At 43.8% G+C, this 21,493-nt stretch overlaps 1 protein-coding gene across 1 annotated transcript; it reads left to right on the top strand.

Moving 5' to 3' along the window:
* Positions 1 to 7,695: 7,695 nt before the first annotated feature.
* Positions 7,696 to 17,836, top strand: INSIG1 (insulin induced gene 1). Its single transcript, XM_074868851.1, has 6 exons — positions 7,696 to 7,891; positions 8,342 to 8,760; positions 10,726 to 10,850; positions 11,542 to 11,708; positions 12,188 to 12,287; positions 15,529 to 17,836. Exons 2-6 carry the CDS (start codon positions 8,358 to 8,360, stop codon positions 15,556 to 15,558), a joined length of 825 nt encoding a protein of 274 aa, XP_074724952.1. The 5' UTR covers positions 7,696 to 7,891; positions 8,342 to 8,357; the 3' UTR covers positions 15,559 to 17,836.
* Positions 17,837 to 21,493: the final 3,657 nt, after the last annotated feature.

The following is a 21,493-nucleotide window of genomic DNA, read 5'->3' as shown; positions in this document are numbered from 1 at the left end:
TACACAAACAAACCTGACCAAACAGTGAAACCTGGGTGAGTTCTGGACCTATAAACCATTCCGTATGATAACAGGGTAGAAACATATAGTTGCCCTCTGAACTCAAACCTTGAATCTATCCTACTTTGCTTGCCTCTGATTAAAGAAAGCAGAAGCTTCTGCTTCAGGCAGAGGAGAGAAAAGGACACCTCCCAAGGCCAGTCCAGACAAACTGGGATCTCAGTAGACCTCTGGAGGTGCCATTTCCCCCTGCTCTCTCCACGGGCAACTGAAAGCAACAGCTACTAACTGTGGCACCTCTATTACGTGCGTTAATCTGAGCAAACTGAGAGGGCGCAGTGCCTGTTCCTAAACATTGTTCTCCTATGTGTTTTGAACTCCTTCAGCACTTTGCAAAAGCAACACCCTAAACTAAGCAGGTGAAGCTGGCAGTGTGCAGCTCAGACCATTAACAAGATGAAATTTGCAGAATCCTAACCTAGTATTTTATTTAAGACTAATCTGTTAGCAGTATCTGTAAAAATAGTAAAATTTACTGTGGCATATTTGAAGCTGTTGTATAAGGTCCAATCCTGCATTACAATGATAGCAAGAGTTACATTAGCATATAACTAGTACAATTTAGCACATAATTATGTCCTTTGAGTTTGCAATGGTGGCCTGATCTCATTATTACAAGTAAAGTGTGCCCTTTTATGAGTAAAAGCTGAAGGGTTTGGCTTTAAGTAGATGTATTTTTCAGCATAACCTAGCTTCAGCAGTTTCTAAAGTATCGCTCTGGGCAAAGTTGTAGGCTTCCCATATGTTGCACTTTTTAAACTTAAAGTTCAGTTTGGCAATCTGAAAACTATACCTAAGCAATTCTTACCACCTTGGTATAGTGAACTGCATTTAAGAGTACTGACATAATCACTGAAATGGAAATCTTAAGATTTTTCCTGAAAACTGGCAATGTTTACACATCATGATGCAACATGGAAGCCACCCTTTCATACTACATCATGCGCTAGTGCATGTGCACGTTCTCTCTCCGATGTTGTTTCTCTTCTGCATCGGTCTTCCTGGTTGCATTGGCAGCTTTACACTGGCAAGCTTTTCCCAATGTCCTGTTCAAAACCAAGACTGTTCTCTGAATATACGACTCTACAGCATGATGGGAGAAAAAATCACAGTGAGATTAGCTCTACATATTCATGCTCTCAAGATGGCAGCCTGGAAGAGGTGTTGGCGGTACTCAGGCAACTCCTCTGACCTCTTTCATGCAGTCATGACGTTGGCCTGGAAAATGAGCTATAGATGTCTTAAAGGACTTTTTTTAAAAAAAGGAAGGTGAATTGGGCAGAACCATCCTATGTGACAAGCTCTGGAAAAAAGTGTTTCCCGTATGGTAGCAACAGCTCTAAAGCTCTCTGACACTGTGCTCCAGGGTTTAAGGGACATGAACATGTACAGATATAACCAGAGTGTGCAATACTGAGGCTATTCTTGGTAGTCACAGCTCTGCTGTTTATAGTTATTACCACAGTAAGGACAGGGAAGGAAGGGGCAGAGCAGAGAATTGCTCATCTGATTTAGACCTTGGCTATCTCATCAGACATTGAGGCTGCAGCTAGTTCTCCTAGACTGGAACAGTCCTTCTACCTGACAAAGCAATAAGAGTTTGGAAAATCAAGATGCTCCAAAGTTCCTTCCTCTCCAGTGGAACTATTCATTCCAAGCTGAATAGCTACAGGAGAGCATCACTACACATCTCCCACACTGTAGCATGATGAAATCTAAAGCTTTAAGCATGTACTGGGGGAGTAACTTCTTTGCAGTGGCTTCATGGTTAACCCTACAAGCAAGCATATGAATTCAAGAAGCATCTTCCTCAGGCACATATGACAAGAGTAAGTGGGAAGGTTGCTATCGTGAGAGGACAAAAAGTGCTGGAATTGTGTACCACGAGAAGAGGCTGTAAGGGGAACATAGTTCACCCTGTAATTCTTGAAGAAATTTCCTTTTTATCCTATATTGGAATGATTGAGCCCCAAGTCGCCAAACAAACAAAAAACATTTGAGCTTAAAATTAACCATGGACATGCTTGCACATACACCTTGGAGGAGCCCTTTTGCAAAACCTGCTTGGTGATAGAAATGTGCTTAGTTTTCTTCTTCATGCAAGTAATGTTTCCATCAAGAAATAAGTGCCTATAAAAGACAACATTCCTTCTGGGCTTTTTTGTCACGATACCTCTGTTTATTTCACCTATTCTTTAGACTATCATGACTTGGACTACTATTATAAGAAACTGGCCATCCCCTCATATGATGACTGACTAGCTACATTTACAAAGGCATTATAGCCAATAATCTTATTTTCAGGGAAACCCACCCCTTACAGTGCCCTGCTTTTTACATCACAGTTAATGTAAAAAAAAAAAAAAAAAGATGGAAATGCCACTTCTAATTAGTATCTTTAAAGATCTGGAGGTAGTATAAATAAATGTATAAATGTAAATATAGGAAGACCAGTATTCCAACAATTTTTAACCACACCTGGATAGAACAGCTTGCCTCAGTAACACTGCTCATGCCAGCTTCACAAACCTACTATCATCATCATCATCAAAGCAGTACTTTTTTCAACAAGAATATAACCAGCAAATAGTATTTTTTCATAAAAAAGTTTAGAATAAATCACCATCTTGAATATCAAGTACGAAGTCACTGAACTCGCTGCTACAGAAATATGCAGAATGATGGCAATGAATGAAGTTGAATCTGAGGCAAAGACGGTGTCTTTGTGTCAGGACAAAGGTTCATTGACAGTGAGTCAGTACCCACAGCTGCATGTAGGATGCTGATGAGCTAATTATATGATAGCTGTTACATGAATTTATAGACACTTGAAGACTGCAGCCTAAATATAATTGTTCTTTCTGTTTTGTTCTGGTAAAAAAGCAGCTAGAGAAATGTCGGCAACTACACAAAAAAAACTTCAATTAACGTTTGTCATATGCCCACTACAATATTATTAACTACACAAAGATAGAGCTTTGTTAGGATATCTTAGGGTTTAATTTCCATGCTCAGACTCCAACTATAGTTTCTCACCCTCAGATTATGTAAAAGCAGATGAGTTTTAAGTTCTGCTCACTGTGGATGACTCACATTATTATATACTAACCACCAACACATTTTGTTTTACCCTTTTGCTTTACATGCCTGGAGTGTTCCAGCTAGGGTTTGTCCTGTTCAGAGCCTGTACAATTCACGTACTGCTTATTGTACCATGTAATCACTCCCCGTCCTTCTCCTTTTAGCCTTCAATGAGCTCCTGCACTGTGACTCGGGCAATTTCACAAAACTATCCTACAGAACTCAGCATACGCCATTTATTACCGAGGAACGCTGACCTCCGAGAAGGCGCCATGCAATCTGCAGGCTTCGCTGCAGATCCCTGAGAATTCACACAGCTACACTGGAGACCGCTGGTAAAGCAGAGAACTCAGTCTCATAAACTGCTGCTGATGTCAAAAGATTTTTTGAACTCTTGTACATAGGTTGGCATCAGGAATCAAACAATGCATGTCACTAAATCCTTTTACAGGGGCACAGGAGATTAAGGCTTAGCTTATGACTGGGAAGGTTTCTATTCTCTGTATCAATAGGAGAAAGTCTTGAAGGTGAATAAATTCCAAAAAGTCTCCAGTGAAGCAGAGGGAGAGCAGCTTTAGGCATAATACAGGTCTTGCTCTGTGATTCTCTACCGCTGCCTTCTGAGATTGTATCAGCAGCCAGCTCATTTTTTGATCTAGTTTAAGTAGGAAGAGAAGTTAAATGTCCAAGTATACTCAGCTTCCCACGTAAGAGGCCCATGAAACTGTCGTTGTGAGACAAGCACGTTGTCAGATTGCAGAACATCACAGAGTTTAATACAGAAACCATGAAAGAAGAGGTGAAATTATTTATTTATAAATAATGTTTAACATCTTTATTGATGATCTAGATGAGGGGATCGAGTGCACCCTCAGTTTACAGATGACACCAAGCTGGGTGGGAGTGTTGATCTGCTCGAGGGTAGGGAGGCTCTGCAGAGAGACCTGGACAGGCTGGAGCGATGGGCTGAGGCCAACTGTATGAACTTCAATAAGGCCAAATGCCGGGTGCTGCACTTGGGCCACAACAACCCCCAGCAGCACTACAGGCTTGGGGAGGAGTGGCTGGAGAGCTGCCAGTCAGAGAGGGACCTGGGGGTGTGGATTGACAGCCGGCTGAACATGAGCCAGCAGTGTGCCCAGGTGGCCAAGAAGGCCAATGGTATCCTGGCTTGTATCAGAAATAGCGTGGCCAGCAGGGACAGGGAAGTGATCTTACCCCTGTACTCAGCACTGGTGAGGCTGCACCTCGATTACTGGGTTCAGTTTTGGGCCCCTCACTACAAAAAGGACATTGAATTACTCGAGCGTGTCCAGAGAAGGGCAACGAAGCTGGTGAAGGGTCTGGAGCACATGTCGTACGAGGAGCGGCTGAGGGAACTGGGGTTGTTTAGCCTGGAGAAGAGGAGGCTGAGGGGAGACCTCATCGCCCTCTACAGCTACCTGAAAGGAGGTTGCAGAGAGCTGGGGATGAGTCTCTTTTACCAAGTAATAAGTGATAGGACAAGAGGGAATGGCCTCAAGTTGCGCCAGGGAAGGCTTAGACTGGATATTAGGAAGCATTTCTTTACAGAACAGGTTGTTGGGCGTTGGAATGGGCTGCCCAGGGAGGTGGTGGAGTCCCCATCCCTGGAGGTGTTTAAGAGTAGGGTTGACATAGCGCTGAGGGATATGGTGTAGTTGGGAACTGTCAATGTTAGGTTAATGGTTGGACTGGATGATCTTCAAGGTCTTTTCCAACCTAGACGATTCTGTGATTCTGTGATTCGGTGAGTAGTGATGCTGAGTACTTCCAGATTTTGCTGTCTTTGCTAAGGTATGAGATAAAAATAACGACGACATTAATCTTACAAAGACATACAGAAATAACTGTTAAGCATAACATTTCAGGCATTAATCAAAGTATGCAGAGGCCTAACTCTTTTTAGGATTCTAAAAGGAAATGTAAAGCAATATGACTGTAAAGACGAACATAAGGGGCATTTAACTTTTATTCTAAGCAGGTGAGTTCAGGAAAAACATGCTTAGGGCCAGTTTCTCAACTAGTGTAGATTTGTATTGATTCCACTGGTTTTAGCGAAGCTGCAGTAAGTTTTACCATCTCAGAAGTTGGTCTCTACTGTCTGAAAGAAGCCTGGAAGAAAAAAGGGCACCACCACATGATATTATGAATATTAAAAAAAAGTAATACAGTATGCTGCAGGAAGTAGCAAAAGAGACATACCCATGAGGAAAGAAAAAACACAGGACTGAGAAAAATGCTTAAGAGGTTCTTTCAGGAAAGAAAACTAGCAGACACAGCACAAGGGAATGTGAACTCTGCCCAGACACTGAGAATATGGGTACGACTCAGGGAAAAAAATTGCAATACGAAAAGATATCTTTTCAAATAAAGTAGAAATGCGGCACAAGCAAAGATGAATTATATTTGTTTCCCGAGGGTCAACTCCAGGGAGAGATTTCTTACACAGATGGGTCATTTTATCTCAAATCCAGAGTCCTGTTGATAAGTCTCAAAGTGATTCAACAAGAAAGAAAATTTCCCAGGGAATGAATTCTAACCCGTATTTAGAGCCGCCAAAGGTATTGCTTAGCGGTCCAGGGATATAAATTGCCTGCGTTGATTCAAAACTCGTACACAGTTGCCATTGAAGGGAAGTGTTATGTCTGCATGTGATTTCCTGAAACAAATCAAGTGTTTCTTCAGAGGAACCCATAAAATGCTGACAATATATTAAGACTGTTTTCTCTGAAAATAGTTAACTTGAACTTATAGTGCAGGTCCACTGGGTCAGAAAAAAATATTAAGAAAAGGAAATAAATCATGACTTCAAAACTCTGACAGAAGAATCCAAACAATTTTAGCACATGAGACTAAAACCAAAAGCTGTTTCCATACATTACTTGAGATAAAACAGCAATGGAAACTGAATATTTACAATTCCATGTACAGAGGACACATTTACAGTGGTCCAGCAGTAAAGTTGATGAGACAGGGCTGGGCTGATCCCAAGCTAGTCGGTATTAAAAGTACTGGGCTCTTCTGTCACTTCCAACAGTGGCACTAACAATGTGTCCATCACCAAGACAGTCGAGTACGTTGTCCAAAGGCACGCTGCTCAGCAGGCTCTGCTATCCTAACTCTTTGCATCCCAGCTAGAACTGAGCAGAGATCAGAAGGGATAGCCATATCCCAGATGGATTTTACTCTTTATGATATACAGAACACCTGCCTCTTTACCTATCTTTAATTGATTCCATATTTTTTATTTGTTACATTTAACATATCGATGAAAAACAATGGAACCATCATTGAACACTGATGGTCCAAGAACCTGAAGCATCATTCTGCCCATCACAGGCGTGACTAGCACCTACTCTTAAATGCTCAGTGTCACTGCTTGGGGAGCCATTGGGTCCTACATTCTTTCCAGCTGTAAAGAGGGCATACCTCATGGAAAAAGAAGTCCTGCTGGCTCCAGTGAGGCCAGCTAAATAACCATGAAATCCAGTTATTCCTACTATCAACACACTAGCCTCCAGCATGTCCTGGAGAAACAGCATTTTAAAAAAGTCTAGCAGCTGAGTCCTGCTCTGTAGAGAAATTCTGATGCTGAATTCTAACATGAAGTACTGCTCGCACAGTTGACTATCTCTGCTAGGCCACTTTCCAGGCCCTTGCAGAAACCAGAGGGTGAACTTGCATTTAAGTGTATTTTTACGACGCAAGACTAGGCTGGGAGCGTCACGACCCAGGCTTTGCTGGTGCCGGCAGAGTAGCTGCTCAGGTTGTCAGCACCAGGTCAGGAGTCTGGGATCTGCCGGGCACCCCATGGCTGGTCGCTGATGCAGTGTCTCAGTTTGGCGGGGCCTTACGCAGCCATGGGTTTGGCGGGATCTCCTTACACCATCAATTTGGAATCACGACAGCCGGGATCACCGATCCCTTCCTCTTCAGGAGACGCCGCAACAGATGCCTTCAACCCTGCCCATGACTAACTGCCGTCTCCCAAGGGAGCAGCCCACCACGGCGGGCTGGGCGAGCAAGTGAGGGCTGGGCTGCAGAGGCCACCGCCACCGGCAGCCCCATCGCGAGCATCAGCACCGCCGCTGTCACCCCAGGGGGTGCCAGGTGCAGCCGGGCCCCGGCTCTCCTCAGGGCTCCCCCCTCAGCGGGACGTTACAGCCGGGGGCGGGGGAAAGCTGTGGGCGCCCCGCGCGCGCTCCCGCCCCGCCCGCCACTGGCCGCGGCCCAGGGCGGGGAGGCCGGGGAGGGGGGAAGCGGGGCGGGGGGTGGCCCGGCCGGGCCGGCGGCGCCGCGCGGTCCTGCCGCCGCCAGCCGCGGTGCGGGCGGGGGGAAGGCGGGTGGTGTGTCCCGCACGTCATATCAGCCGCCCGGCCGGGATTGGCTGCGCCGCCTCACCCGACTGGACGCGGGCGCCGGGGCTGGCGCGGCGGCTCCCGCGCTCGGCGCTGGCGCCCGGCCCCGCCCCTCCCGGCGCGGCCCGGCCCGGCCCGAGGGGAGGGGAGGGGTGGCGTGGCGGAGCGGCGGGCCCGTCGCTGCCTCCGGCCGCGGGTAGGTCGGCGGCGGGTAACGTGACACCCGCGGCTGGGTGCTTATAAACCTTACACGGGGCGCGGGCCGGCGGCGGCGAGCCGGGAGGGAGGCGGCGGAGCGGCGGCCGTTCGCCCTCCCCCACGGGCTGAGGCGACGGCGGCAGCAGCAGCAGCGACGGGCGCAGCCCCCTGAGGTGAGGGGGCGGGGGGCCCGCGCCCACGGTGCCCGGCGGGGAGAAGAGGGCTGGGGAAGGGGGCCGCCGTTTTACACCCCCGAGCCGGGAAGCGAAGCCCGTTTCGGAGGGAGAGGCGGCAGCGCGGGTGGGTCTGACGGGAGCGGCGGGTCCTTGTCCGTGTCCTCCCCGGGGGCCGAGCCTCTCGGGTCACGGCGGGGCGGGGGCCCCGCCGCTGCCAGGCTGAGCCAGCGCAGCCCCTGGCCCCGCGGCCGCTCGGGTAGGTCCGGTCCCCCCCTCCTGCGGCGCTCCCGCCTTCCCCACGGCCCGTCGGGCTAGGAGCCGAGTGCCCGGCGCCTCGGGAGCCCGGGTGGTGCTGGGGGCGGCGGCGGTGTGTGTCAGCGGTGGGCGGGGGGTCGGCCTGACCCGCTGTTGGGGGTTTGACAGCCTGTCCCCGTGCGGGTGTTTCAGGACTCCGGTGAAGCCAATGCCCCGGCTGGAGAACTGCGCCTGGAGCTGTTCCTGCACGGCCAGGGGAAGGCACAAAGCCCAGCTGGGGGGCACGGCTGCCGGGCTGGCCGCCAAGGTGGGCGAGATGCTGAGCTCCTCCGTCTCCAGCCCCTCGCTGACGCTGGTGGGTCACGGAGCGCGCAGCCCCGGCACCTCCCGCGCCGGCAGCACCACCGCCACCAGCAGCAGCAGCAGCACCTTGAACTGGAGTCAGCACCTGGTGCAGAGGGTCGTGGTGCTCTTCGTCGTCGGTGCTTTCATGGCCCTGGTGCTGAACTTGCTGCAGATCCAGAGAAATGTGACTCTGTTCCCTGACGAAGTGATTTCCACTCTGTTCTCCTCCGCCTGGTGGGTGCCCCCGTGCTGCGGGACAGCAGCAGGTGAGTTGCAGACCTCCACGAGTGGGGTTTTTGTTGGTTTTTCTTTCCCCACCCACCCTCCAGTGAGGAGGAGAGGCAGCGGGGCTGAATTAGTGACCTGTTGGGGGGGAGCTTAGCACTGGCACCGCTTGCAGGGAGTGAGGTGAACTCTGCCTTTGGAAGGATGCGTGCCCGCTCCAGCTGTATCCACGTGCAAGAGACACCCACGCGTTTCCCGCGTGTCCGAAGGCGCTTTTTTTGCGCCGGTGCACTCTGAATGTGGGCAAAGTGTATTTTTCGCGCGGCGCGGTCTGGAAGCGCGAGTGAGCAGCTCCAGCACCGTGGCGCGGAGGCGGGCGGGGAAACACGCGCTCCCCACGCAGCTGCCACCGTGTTCCTCCCGTGACAGCGCGACTCCAGTGCGGGATTCCCCACGGCGGGGCACGAGGGGGCGGGGCGGGGCCGCCCGCCGCCGTGCGGCACCGCCCCCCGCCGCCCATTGGCTGCCGGCGAACTGGTGAGTGGCGGGCGGTGCTCGCCATTGGCTGCCGGCCCGAACTGGCCACGGGCTGGGCCGAAAACAAGGAAGTCACGTGCGGCGGCGGCGCCGGGCCCGCCCCGCCCCTGCCCGTACCCCCCCCCGCTGCCCGCCCCTTCCCCTGCTCCCCTCTGCCCGCAGCGCCTCCGGAGGTGCCGCGCGAAGTACCCTTTTACCTTGATGAAGGGTTAAAAAGGGGTTAAATCTTAGGAAATAAACCCGTTGTAATCTTTTAATTTGCGTTGAAAGTACTTTAAACAACCCTTCCATGTTTGGGGTTTTCTTAATGCAGCGATGTTGTCACGTGTTATCTGTACCTCTTAGTAAGGGAGTATGAATGATAAACCATAAACTTGAATGAATGATAAAGTGCGCAGTAAAAAGAGATTGCCACAGGTAGTAGTCCAGTGAGAGTTATCACAGCCCTGTCACAGCTGGATTAAACTTCGGCATTTAGCTGTGAATTGTAAGGTAAAAGTCCTGGTACCTGGCATCAGAATAATGAAACTGTTTCAGTATCAGATCACGTGTTTTTCTTAGAATGGCATGTCTTGTGCCTTAATGTAGAAGTTGTTCCTCTTAGGAGTTTAAGCAGGGGAAAAAAACTCGTAGGAAAGGAGATAAACATACATCAGTTAAAGCAGCATGTTTAGCCCTGGAGTTGGTGACAACACATGGAGTAGCAAGGCCTGGAAGAATGAAACTCATCTAGTGTTTGTGCTAGCAACTGAGCTAACACAAGCCTGTGTCTGTCTTCTGCAACCAAATTGCAGACTGATAAGGCTGAGAAAATGCTATATGAGGATAAAAACTTTGTCTGGTTAATAGTATAAGTAGTTATTTTTCTCTGACACAAATATGACTGATGGCAAGTGCTTTAAGTGCGGCTCTGCTTCTATTTGGTGTCAAAATGCATCTGATTTGGATGGGAGCATCACCTGGCTTGCAGCACAGCAGAAGGAGAGAAAGCATCTCTGCCAAGAAACTTTTGAGTCCAGGAAAATTTTTAATTCAGGGCCTGATTCACAGCTAATGAGTCAAGTTCATAAAACCATCTGCCCTGCATGTGAGGAATAAATGCATGTTCCATACCTCACTGTAATTAAACTTTTTGTGATGCTTTGTTATTTATTGGTACAAAACAAGCATGTGCTCAGGATTTCAAATGAGATATGTTCATGGGAGAGAAGGAGCTTGAAGTCAGATAACTTGACATCGCAATATATATATCTCTTCTTTAAAGATTCAAAAAGAATATTGCTTGTTAGAGTGGGGGGTTTATTCTTTTCTAAACCGGGGAGGGGGGTAATAATTGTCTTCATCAAGCTTACAGTAGCTGATAAGCACCTTGCTAATATGTCAAGTGCTTATTTACCGAACTAGTATTTAGTAATATTGAAGTAATCATTGTATAACAGTTAGTACAAGTAGTGTTACTTCTCTTGCAGCTGTTGTTGGCCTGCTGTATCCCTGCATTGACAGCCACCTTGGGGAACCACACAAATTCAAGAGAGAGTGGGCCAGCGTAATGCGATGTATAGCAGTTTTCGTTGGCATTAATCATGCAAGTGCTGTATCCTTGAACTCATTTACGTTGTTGCTCGATGCGCTTAGTCTGTTGTCATGAAACAGTCTCTCCCATTCACATATGGGAGAACTACAAAGGTAAGGATGGTGCTACTGGCAGAGACAAACTTCTGCGAGACATGCAGTACGCTGCAATAGTTACCTTAAGACAGATAACACAGTTCACTTAAAAGTAGTTGGGGGGTGGTTCTGGGAGGTGTGAGGGATAGACATTATAGTATGTCTGGTTTAACTGCAAGCATAACAGTATAAGTTGTGTTATTTTAACCTGTATGTTGACTACATCTAATAGTTAACACAATTAACTAGCAAGGTACTCTGAACTGTTCAGTAAGAGTGTTCTTTGTGTTGGACAATGATGGTTTGAGCAGAAAACCTAAATCATCAGGGATAACTAGGTTATTTGAGCCAAAAATCCATAAAAGTTAAATATATTGCAATATAGTATATTCTTCAGATGCTCAGTGTGGCAAAAATTGGTGTTGTCCTTGCACTCGCACTCCAGTCAAAGTCAACAAGAGCTATGATTGCTCATCAGGTCTGGAAACCAGATCCTTAATGTATTGTATTTAGAGATACAGAATCATGCTCACTTTTGGTTTCTGTTCTCCTGTGTTCAGTTTCAGCAGCAGGATGTCTGCAGACTTAAAAAGATTGTCCTTAACATCTTTTTCCAGAAACTAGATTTTGCGAACAACGTCCAGCTGTCCCTGACTCTAGCAGCCTTATCACTGGGTCTTTGGTGGACATTTGATCGTTCAAGAAGTGGTCTCGGACTTGGAATTACAATAGCCTTTGTAGCAACTCTGATAACCCAGTTTCTTGTATATAATGGTGTTTATCAGTAAGTTATACTTTTAAAATACTGTTTCAACTGATGTCTTAACTGAAAACGGGTGCACATGCACTGGAAGTTAGTTGTTAATGTATTTGGCATGTTCTTATAATAAGACTTTTTGTTTACCTAAGTCAGCTAATTGTCCAGTTGTTCCAAATGATCAGATTGAGAACTGGGGTGGAGGGTGGGGAGTAGACAAATTGGGATGTATGTTGAAATAGTAACAGTTCAGTAAACTGAACTTCTGCTGGCCCGGTGTATCATTAACTGGCTCTCAGGAGAGATAATTTCTAAACTTTGCTGGCTAGGACATGGGGTTTTAGAAGCTTATTAAGTTAACAGGCTTCATTTGGTCTCCCTATTTCTTCTCCTGTGTTACTGCTTTTTTTGTTTGGGCCCAGGGAGATAATTCCATAGCATCTTGTTAACAGTATGTAAGGTGATGATAATACCTTGTCTCTAACCTATTTCCTTTTGTTCACTAGGTATACATCCCCAGATTTTCTTTACATCCGTTCTTGGCTTCCATGTATATTTTTCTCAGGAGGTGTGACTGTAGGAAACATAGGACGCCAACTGGCTATGGTAATTACTGTATAATTATCATTTCCTTTAACAATCCAAATAGCTTCCATTGTTGTTAGTCCAGGCACAAACTATGCCTTTAAGGGTATGACTCACAAACTGACAGAGATAAATAGGTATCTTCCCAAGAGTTGAAATGTAAGCGTACAACCTGTGTTGCGGGTAGAGTGGGAATTGTCTTAGCAAGTGTTTGAGTATCTTCTGTATTTAACTTTTTCCAGCAACAACCTAAATAAGACTAGAATCAGAAGGTTGCTTCTGCTCTGTCAGTACTTTGAATTAATATCTAAGGTAGCTAGAAAACTGAGGCACAGATGGGCTTTCTCTGATTATTTATGCAATAAAGCATTTTTGTTATGTAAGTGAAAGTAAATGTCCCTACATAGCATTAAATTCCACCACTCCTAGAATCAAATATGCTGTTTCTGGTCACTTAAGATGTACTTAAGTATCGCTCCATATATGGGATAATATGGTATAAATGACTATCATTGCTAGGTTCTTAACTAATTATTTCCTTGTAGCATACTTAAGAGTAAACTCAGCTATATGCTTGTACATTAGCCTGAGGCTTGGTTGTGAAAAGTCTTCTGACAGTGATGGATGGTAATAATTAATACTGTATTGATTTAACTTCTCTCTGCTTTGCTACATACATTTTTTTTTTATCCTGGAAGACATTCTTCAAGTATTTAACTTCTCTAAGGCTGCTGTGGTTTAGCTGCCTTTAATTTTTACTGAAGGAAAGGCATTTGTAGACTCGGGAGTTCCTTAAACAGTAGTCTCTGAACTGTTTAGTAAGGGGGAGGAGCTGTCTTTTGGGACAGAACCAAAAATGAGTAAAACGATGAGTCTAAAGCTAGCTGTCTTTCCTGGAACAGGCCTTCTGTCTCTTCTGCCTAGCCTTGCTAACCCAGTGGATGGATGCTAATGTACTTGTAACATGGATAGTCTGAACTTGATGCTGCAGATGGACAGGATTGCAGACAAGCTGGGGAAGAGCGCCGTGTTGCTTGACCACCACTGGCTAACATTTAAAGATCAATTTCTTTAGTATTGATTCTCAGTTACACTAAATTAATAGTAACCTCTTGTAGAAAAGCCTGTTTAAAACGAAAAAGGCATGAGGTGAATCTACTTCTGTTCTTGAGGTTTTTCATTCATGCTGACTTGATACCAAGTTACAGATTTACCAGGACCACGGTCACAATCTTAACTTCACATTCAATTTTGATTTGCTCTGAGGCTCTTTAAAATACAAGCTCGCTACTTCGCCTTCATATCCCAGTGGTGCATACGATCTGCATGTGTTTTTTTTCTTAGGACTACATGTATGGGGGGAAGAGAGGATATAATACCTCTTTTTAAATTTGCCACTCGCATCAAGTGAAAAAGATATATTTAATGTAGTTTCATTTAAGCTTTGCTGTTGCAGTCAGAGTCTCAGAATAAAATTATAGTCATTTATATTGCATTGGCATATGCAGTTGCTACGCTTATGTTAGAAAGCAAAGTAAGGGAGCCTTAAAGAAGAAAGAGCTAAAATAAATTTAGGAACACAGGGCTTTTTCTTTCTTTTGACTTCTTTTCACCTGTCATCTCACCGAATGTAGTTCAAATCAGACTGGCTCCTGCCTGCAACTTGCCTGTCAGTCTTACCATCTTCCTTACAAAGAAAGAGGGAAGTCGGCAGGGTAAAGCATTCTATTCTGGTTATCCAGAAGTGTCTTCTCATGTCTTTTACATTACCATGACTTAGTCTGGAAAAACTTGGAGAAGCCAAACATTTGCATAGGAAAACTTCTGCAAGTCACTATGAAGCATTCAGTGCTGGAAAGTCAAAGAATTCCACTTCTAAAATAGAATGGTAGCATTTAGTCAACTAGGTTTTTCTTCTATAGAGATGACCTAAAAGCATCAGTCAGTTTTGTCAGCCATTGTGAATGTGGCAAGAAGACGGAATATTGCGTTTTTAAAACTAAACCTGAATAACAGTTATTCTTATAGCTGTATTCTCTCCTGAAGTCCCTGAGCTGTTTGGCTGCATCTGACAATTGCAGATCAAATAGTAGATCTTTTCTGGGCATGTCTAGAGTAGAAGGTGGCAGCTGTGAACATTACTTTAGTGGAGTAAAGTTGCCTCAGCCCCTGTCTAGCTTTTGCAGTTAGAAAGGAAATAAGAAGTAGATTGAGAAGTGTCCCTGAGACATCCTCTCCCATCCTGAGAAACATTAGCTGGGAGATGCTTGCTGCTTTTCAGTCACTGGATTTCAAGTGAGCTTGCATGCAGTAGCCAAGTGTAGTGCTACCTTTAAGCAAACCTGCTGTTAGCAGAGGGTTTGGGGGGTTGTTTTGTTGGGTATTTTTGCTATCAGCTTGAGGATGAAATCCAACGTTTTCTTGGATAGCGTGATTTCAAAAGAAGAGGTGCAGGTGCTGCTGCCACCACCAGCTCTTGCTGCTCAGTATGACACCTAAAGTTGCTCAGTCAGTGCTCATCAGTTGGGTTAAATGGATGACAACATTTTATTTTGAGTTGCAGCCGTCATTCTCAAATCTGGCAAACTAGGATGGTACTCAGAGCTTGGACCTCACAAATATCTATTGTTTGCTACTGCTAGAGGCTGCAGAACTGTGAACACGTTCAATACTTCCAAATACATTTGCATTTTGAGTCTAGGATGAGAAGAACATATTACAAGCTTTGTTTTAAAGAAAAGTTGGTTAAATTTCTTACACTGACATACTTCAGGGTTTCATACTAGAAAAGGGACTTAGGAGGAAATGAGTAAGTCTATCTAATGCCAGGCTTTGACTGGAAAATAGCGCAACTTATACTTGAAGACAGTTTGAGAGGGGGCTGTTAAAAAACTGAGTTCATACCCATTAAGTGAAGCACTGTGTACCTTCTGCTAAGAAATAAACTGAGACACAGAAGAAAGCTAATGAAGTCTTACAAAAAGCAGTGTGATTGGTAGATGGATTTATCAGATGCACTAACTGAGGCAGCATAGACCCATAGTGATTTTTTTTTTTTTTTTTTTTTTTTGTCCACAGTTAAGGAGCACATCCTTGTTGAGCTTTTATAGGAAGCTATGTCTGCTAGGTCACTCTCAGCCTAACTGAAGTTAGTTGACTATTTAATCATTGAAAATACTGCATAATGTAGTCACTTATCAGATGGCATTAAAATATAACATTTGTTTGATTATTTTTTTTTTTTTTTTTTTTAAATCCATAGGGTATTCCAGAGAAACCACACAATGACTAAATCTTTGAAGAAGAGAGCACGGTGCCAGTGTGAAAGCAACATTATGAAGACGTGTTCCTGTTTTAAATTGAAGATTATTTAGGAAAAATAATCTTTTTATGGGCTCACTGCACAAATGACTTGTGGAAAAAAAAAAATATTAATCCACTCTTAGAATAGCCAAGTGAAATTAACTGCTTATCTTGAAATCTTACCCTGATTTACTGCATAAGCATTTGCGTATGGCTGTTCTCTGGAAGAGTTTAACACCAAGTTGCATACAGCTGTTCAGGCTAAGTGGCAGTTTTCCAAGTATTAGATTCCAGTGTAAGTTATTGAAGCAGCTGCCATATTTTAAAGCCTTGGAACTGAAATTTAATTACAAGCTCTTGTATCAGTGCCCAAAGGAAGTAGATCGATGGTGCTTAACAATGATGAAGTATGGTTTAATAGGAATAGTATTTATCCAAATCTTTAAGAAATAGGGTTATTTAAAAATAAGAGTGATCGAAACAGATTAAAGGCATTGCACTAATGCTTTTAGGATTCTTATGAAGGAATCATGCCCTTACTTGTAATGCTGCATTAAGTTTCTGTCTTTGACAGTGGTGAGGGTTGGAGGGATGCAAGTTTGGAAGTCACTTACTTTGCAATTTCTAAATTGATAGGTGAACACTGGAGACAATCTTGTTCAAACATGAACTTTACCAAATTCTGACTGAAATTTCATTACTTCTGAAGCTTGCAGTTAGATTTGCAAGAATCAAGTTCTGGCCCCAATTCAGTAAGAATTTAAGTGTATGTGAGTAGTCCTGCTTAATATTAGACATATGCTTCAGTATCTCACTGAAGGAGGTCTTGGGTATCTTAAATGTGTGGTGTCACTGAAAAAAAGTGCATTGCAGGCCATTGCTTGGCCATTGAGTACGTGCCCCCAACTCCTTAGATTTGCAGTTTCCTCATGGAGGTGTCCTTGATATTGCTTCTGTTTGAGTCAGGGTTTTGACTGAAATGTTTGGAAACAGAAGCGGGCCTAAAATGTGATTTAAACTGTATATGAAGAATAGCAAACAGCTTGTTTTCTCACTTCAGTTTCTGAAAGAGATCACTACTTGTTTTTTCACAGCCCTATAGAACTTGCAATCTGTGATTGCCTTCTTAAAAAAAAAAAAGTGCTTATGTCACTACATTAAACATTTGGTGTTTCTTAATACTTAGTTCTGGTGAGCACAACGTATTCATTTGATAGCTTAGACCACAGGAGACCTAAATAGCAAGTATTAGGTCTTAAAGTTGAAGTGCAATGTACAGTAAATCTGAGCCTCATGTTCTCTTCAATATCGATCATTTCTTACGAGAGATTAAAGAGAAAAGGGTTCTGAGTTCATTTCAATGCTGCATGGAGTCAAATGGAGCAATAATTTATTTAACTAGTAAAGCTAGTTTTGTTGTATCTTTCATTGAACCCAAATTTTTAGAAATACTCCAGTTTTGTGGTTATGGTGTACTTGTAAATTTTTATGGATTTGCCTTTTTGTATTATGCAAATTTTTTTGTGTTCATTTCCAATCTTACATGGCTTCAAATATAGTTAGAGGCATCGGTTAAAGACTGACCCATCGAAAAAGATGTTGAGGCCAGGTAGCAGTGTTCCGGCTGTTTTCACTCTTCTAAGGGAATGCTATAACTGCTGCTTGTGCTTTTTTTGTAGCAGGAAAAGTTTAGCACAAAGTCTATATTACAGAGCGGACCCCAATTCTAATCTTGCTTTGGTGTAAATTGAGAGTAATTTCGTTGGTATAAGATCCTTCCACAAATGTTTAAACCCTGAATAATCACATTTTATAGTACCACTTTGAAGAAATTAGGTCCTCAGATCAGGACTGGATCAGCTCAGCCATTTTAAGAAGTATGCTACCTGTTGGGGAGACAGATAGTTTTGTAACCTTGAAACCAATCTCAAAATGTTATAAAACCAGATGTAAGTAAAGATGACAGTCATCTCTACAGATATTTGATGGATAGAGAAGTATTTAAGATTTATTTGTAAAGACTGAAACTAAATCTGTATGTGTTAGAAATAATGCAGCCAAAAATGTAAGTCAAAAGTTCATTTTTTGCCAATACTTCTGAGTATCTTAACCAAAGTGATTTAAGTTTGGAAGAGATGGCGAGGGGAGTGAAGAAAATTTGCACTATTCTGAATTTGAACACTTAAATTCTCATTCTTACTGATAAGTTTTCAGCGGTGTGTTTGGTTTTACACTTTTTTTACTATTAAAGTTTTAAGATCAAGTCATGTTTGCCTTGGGTTCTCTGTATTCACATTATGCAGGAATCTTTCTTGAAAAGGACAGTTGTTATGGTTGCATAACAAATATTCAGTCATGCATACTCAGTGGTTTAAAAAAAAATCCTAAATTGAACTTGGAGAGATTAGCTTTTAGAGGGGCTTCCAGCCTGGGTTATACAGTTGAAGAAAAATAGTCTTGCTATTGTACCAAAAAAGTGGCGTAAGTGTATGTTATCTGACTTAAAGTACAGAATCTTCTTCCCATTGTCTTTCAAGATGCTGAAATTAATAATTTGAAACAAAAGATGGAGGGGCAGGGTAAACATGCAAATTCCTGTTGTGGCTTGGTTATCTGCAGTAATGATTACTAAGTCTGAAGCATCTTAAAGAGTGCAAACAGTAAGAATGAGTAAGCACAGCTGATAAGGCTAAGCAATTGGAAAACTTGTATCATCTGATTTAGGGAAGATAGCATTTTGTAGATTTACACAAAAATTCTTCAGTTTTCCTGCACTTAAACAGTTATTTCAAACTTCTAGAAGCCTCTATGTTTGTGGTGGACAGAGTAGAATGGCTTTTTGATCAATCTTCATCTGTATCAATGCAGAGTGTGTTGGCTTAGCTGAAGGCTTCATTAGGAACTTCTTAACTATTTTACCTTGAATAGCTTGTGTTTGCTTAAGTTCAGAGCATGTTCCATGGCAGCTGAGGAGGTAGTTGTTAACAGCTCCTGCCTGAGGATGGCCCACATCCTCCAGGTACACTGCATTCTCTGAAACTGCTCAGATTTTGTCAAAAGGAACTAAAAATTTAAAAAAAAAAAAAAGAGATGTGGGATACACCCTGATCTTGGAGAACTAGGACATAATGGGATAGGAAAGTGTGTACGAAGATTCTAAAGAAAAAAGTCTTCCCAGCCAGTGTGATGATTTGACCTGTGATAGTTCCTGCAAATTCCTTCAGCAGGTTATTTAGCCTTTGGCTCTTAAGCATAGGGATTTGCAGGTGCTAAATTAGCCACAGGAGGGCCCATAGTCTGTTCTCCGAATACAACAGGAACATATTGAGATGAATAAGGAAACAAAATCTCAGTTGCCTTACTGTACGTAAAAGTAGCTCCAAAATTCATGAGAACAAAGCATTAAATGCTGGTCTAATTGAACAAAGCATACTTTATAAAGAGATCATTGAGGGCCCTACCTTGGAAACCAGTGAGAGGTGTGGGTGATAACAGGTTCTTCCAGCTAAAAGGTCAAGAAAGGTACCTATAGGTGATGATGATTTCTGTGGGCAATGAAATACACATGAGTTGCCCCATACCTAGTCTGGAGTCTTCTCCCTGCATTTAAATCCTGTTGTGTAGTGATAATATTCTGTCGTCACGAGCTACAAACAGGGACAGATGAACTACATACGCAGTAAAACCACAGTCTTCATGCCTGTCTGTGTGATAAGAAAGCCTGTAGGTTGTGAAGGTGCTTCTGGCCTGCTCTGGTTAACTTTTGAAGGCAGAATTCAAAGTACGTATGATAATTTCTGTAAATAATGCATTACTGCCCAAAAAGTCATAAATGACAGAGCTGTACTGAGTTTTACTCAGTAAAGTTTTTCTCCAGCTGCAAACTATGTTTTCTATATTACAGTAAGTCATGCCTGTGTATTAAGTAGTTTGAGTGCTATTATATTGTTATATTAAATATCAGACAAGTGCTGCAGAGATTACACCAACTTGCTATGTTTCCTCAGAATTAAAATACCAGTTTTAAATCAGCATTTTTGCACAGAAATCAATTTTCTCCCAGCTCAGGAGCTGGCCAGTGGCTCCAGCAGTGCCCTGTGGCAGCCAGGCAGGTATCTGTTGGGCCAGCCTGCCATGGCTTGGGGCTGGGAATGGGAGGCCAACTCCTGTAGCTGCTCCAAGGATGCTCCGAGCTTCCTCTTGCCAAAAGTAATAGATGTTGAGTATTGTTTGTGCTGATGTTATTTGTTTTCAAACTGGTCAAAAGCAGCCAAGTAGCTCAAACAGCAAGAACTAGAATAGAATGAATTACAGCTGGCCCACATTTTGCTGGGTGGATGGAGGAGAGAAAAGGGTTTTTTCCACCCGTTCTCTCCAGATAGAAGAGCACATGTTCTTGCATTGCAGAATCGGGCCACAGGTATGGGCTGACTCCTGAAGACAGGGTTGAATCTGGGTTAGCACCGTCACAGTGGCTGATGTTATGGTATAAGCAAAAGCTAACTGACTTCACGGAGGTCACATTTATTCACCCTGAATATTAGCCCTGTTCAGAAAGACTTTGAAGGCTGTATTCTAGTAGTATCAAGCTGAACTAGCTTCAGTTTAAAATATACATATAAAAGTCCTGCTGATGGCTATGTATGTCTCCTACCTACTTATGAATGCACAGGAAGTTCATCCTTTCAAGGTATCTTAGAGCAGGTGCCCAAAAATTAAAGTAAGGTAACGTGGATTCACAAGAGTCGAGATCCTATCCATTAAGGCCCGTGACAGAAAAGCTTGCTGAGATGTTCCGGCAGAAATGTAGGTTGTGACCATGGAGTTCTTTAAGACAGAAGGTCTGGTGGCTTTTCTGGCTGCATTTTGAATTGCAGTGTATCAGGGAGACATAAGGATTCAGATCAGGCGGTTTGGGACAACCACAACCTGGAAGCGACTTCATCCTGCAGTGCAGAAAGGCCCACAGCCAACTGGGAACATGCCCAGCAGTACCTACAGTCTTTCCTACCCATCACCAAAGAATTGCTGGACATGCAGGATTGAACAAGTGGGTTGTGATCCCTCTTTTATTTTTTTTAGGCGGGGGATTTCTAAACCTTGAACTTGGACACAAGGGAGATGTCATGTTACAAACAGAGGTCATTTAGGAGCAGGAGATGGTGAGATCACTGAGAGAGGTCACTGAGGTTTGGGTTTTCCTGGACATCTTAGGGTGCTCTGCTCATCACTTGAAATCCATTGGTCTGGCCCATGATGTGGGGTTTTTTGGGTTCACATTGCTTCTTGTCACCGCAACTGCCTAAACAGAGCGCTCTCTGTTCATGTGTTCAGTGGTGACAAAAGTCTTCCGTCAGAGGTGGCTGTGGGAGATCTGCCACTGACTGCAGTAAAAACAAGACCAGACCCTTATTTTTTTGCATGAAGACAAGACCTCCAAGCACAATGTTTGGGTCAATTGAAACACTTGTTACCATCTTCAAATGTGTTGTTCTGATTCTGACCCTTGAAAAGCGGTCCAAAAAGAGTGCAATGTTTCATCAATTCAGAAATCTAACCCACTTTTTTTTTAAAGAAATGGGATAAGCAATTTCAATTTTCAAACATTTTTCCTGGTTGTTTTTCATGTTACAGAAATTTGGTTTAGGAATTATCTTTTGTTTTGATAAAACAGCATTTTTTGGAAAAAAAAAAAAAAAGTTTTTCAAAACATTCCTGATCACTTTTTCTAAGTATATCCTTGCTTACTTACCACCCTCATCAATCTTATATTTCCTGGTCCAGGGTAATTGCTTTCTTCTTCCTTCATGCTCCTCGGTTAAACAGCTTCCTCCAGGCTTGATACTGGCTTCATCACCCTTAGGACCTCATTTTTCTCCATGCCACCCCAGTGGTGGTTACAAAGGCAGCAGATACCTGTACCG

The sequence above is a fragment of the Strix uralensis genome, chromosome 1, assembly GCF_047716275.1.
Source record: "Strix uralensis isolate ZFMK-TIS-50842 chromosome 1, bStrUra1, whole genome shotgun sequence".
NCBI lineage: Eukaryota > Metazoa > Chordata > Aves > Strigiformes > Strigidae > Strix > Strix uralensis.
This window is presented reverse-complemented; position numbering and strand designations above follow the sequence as displayed.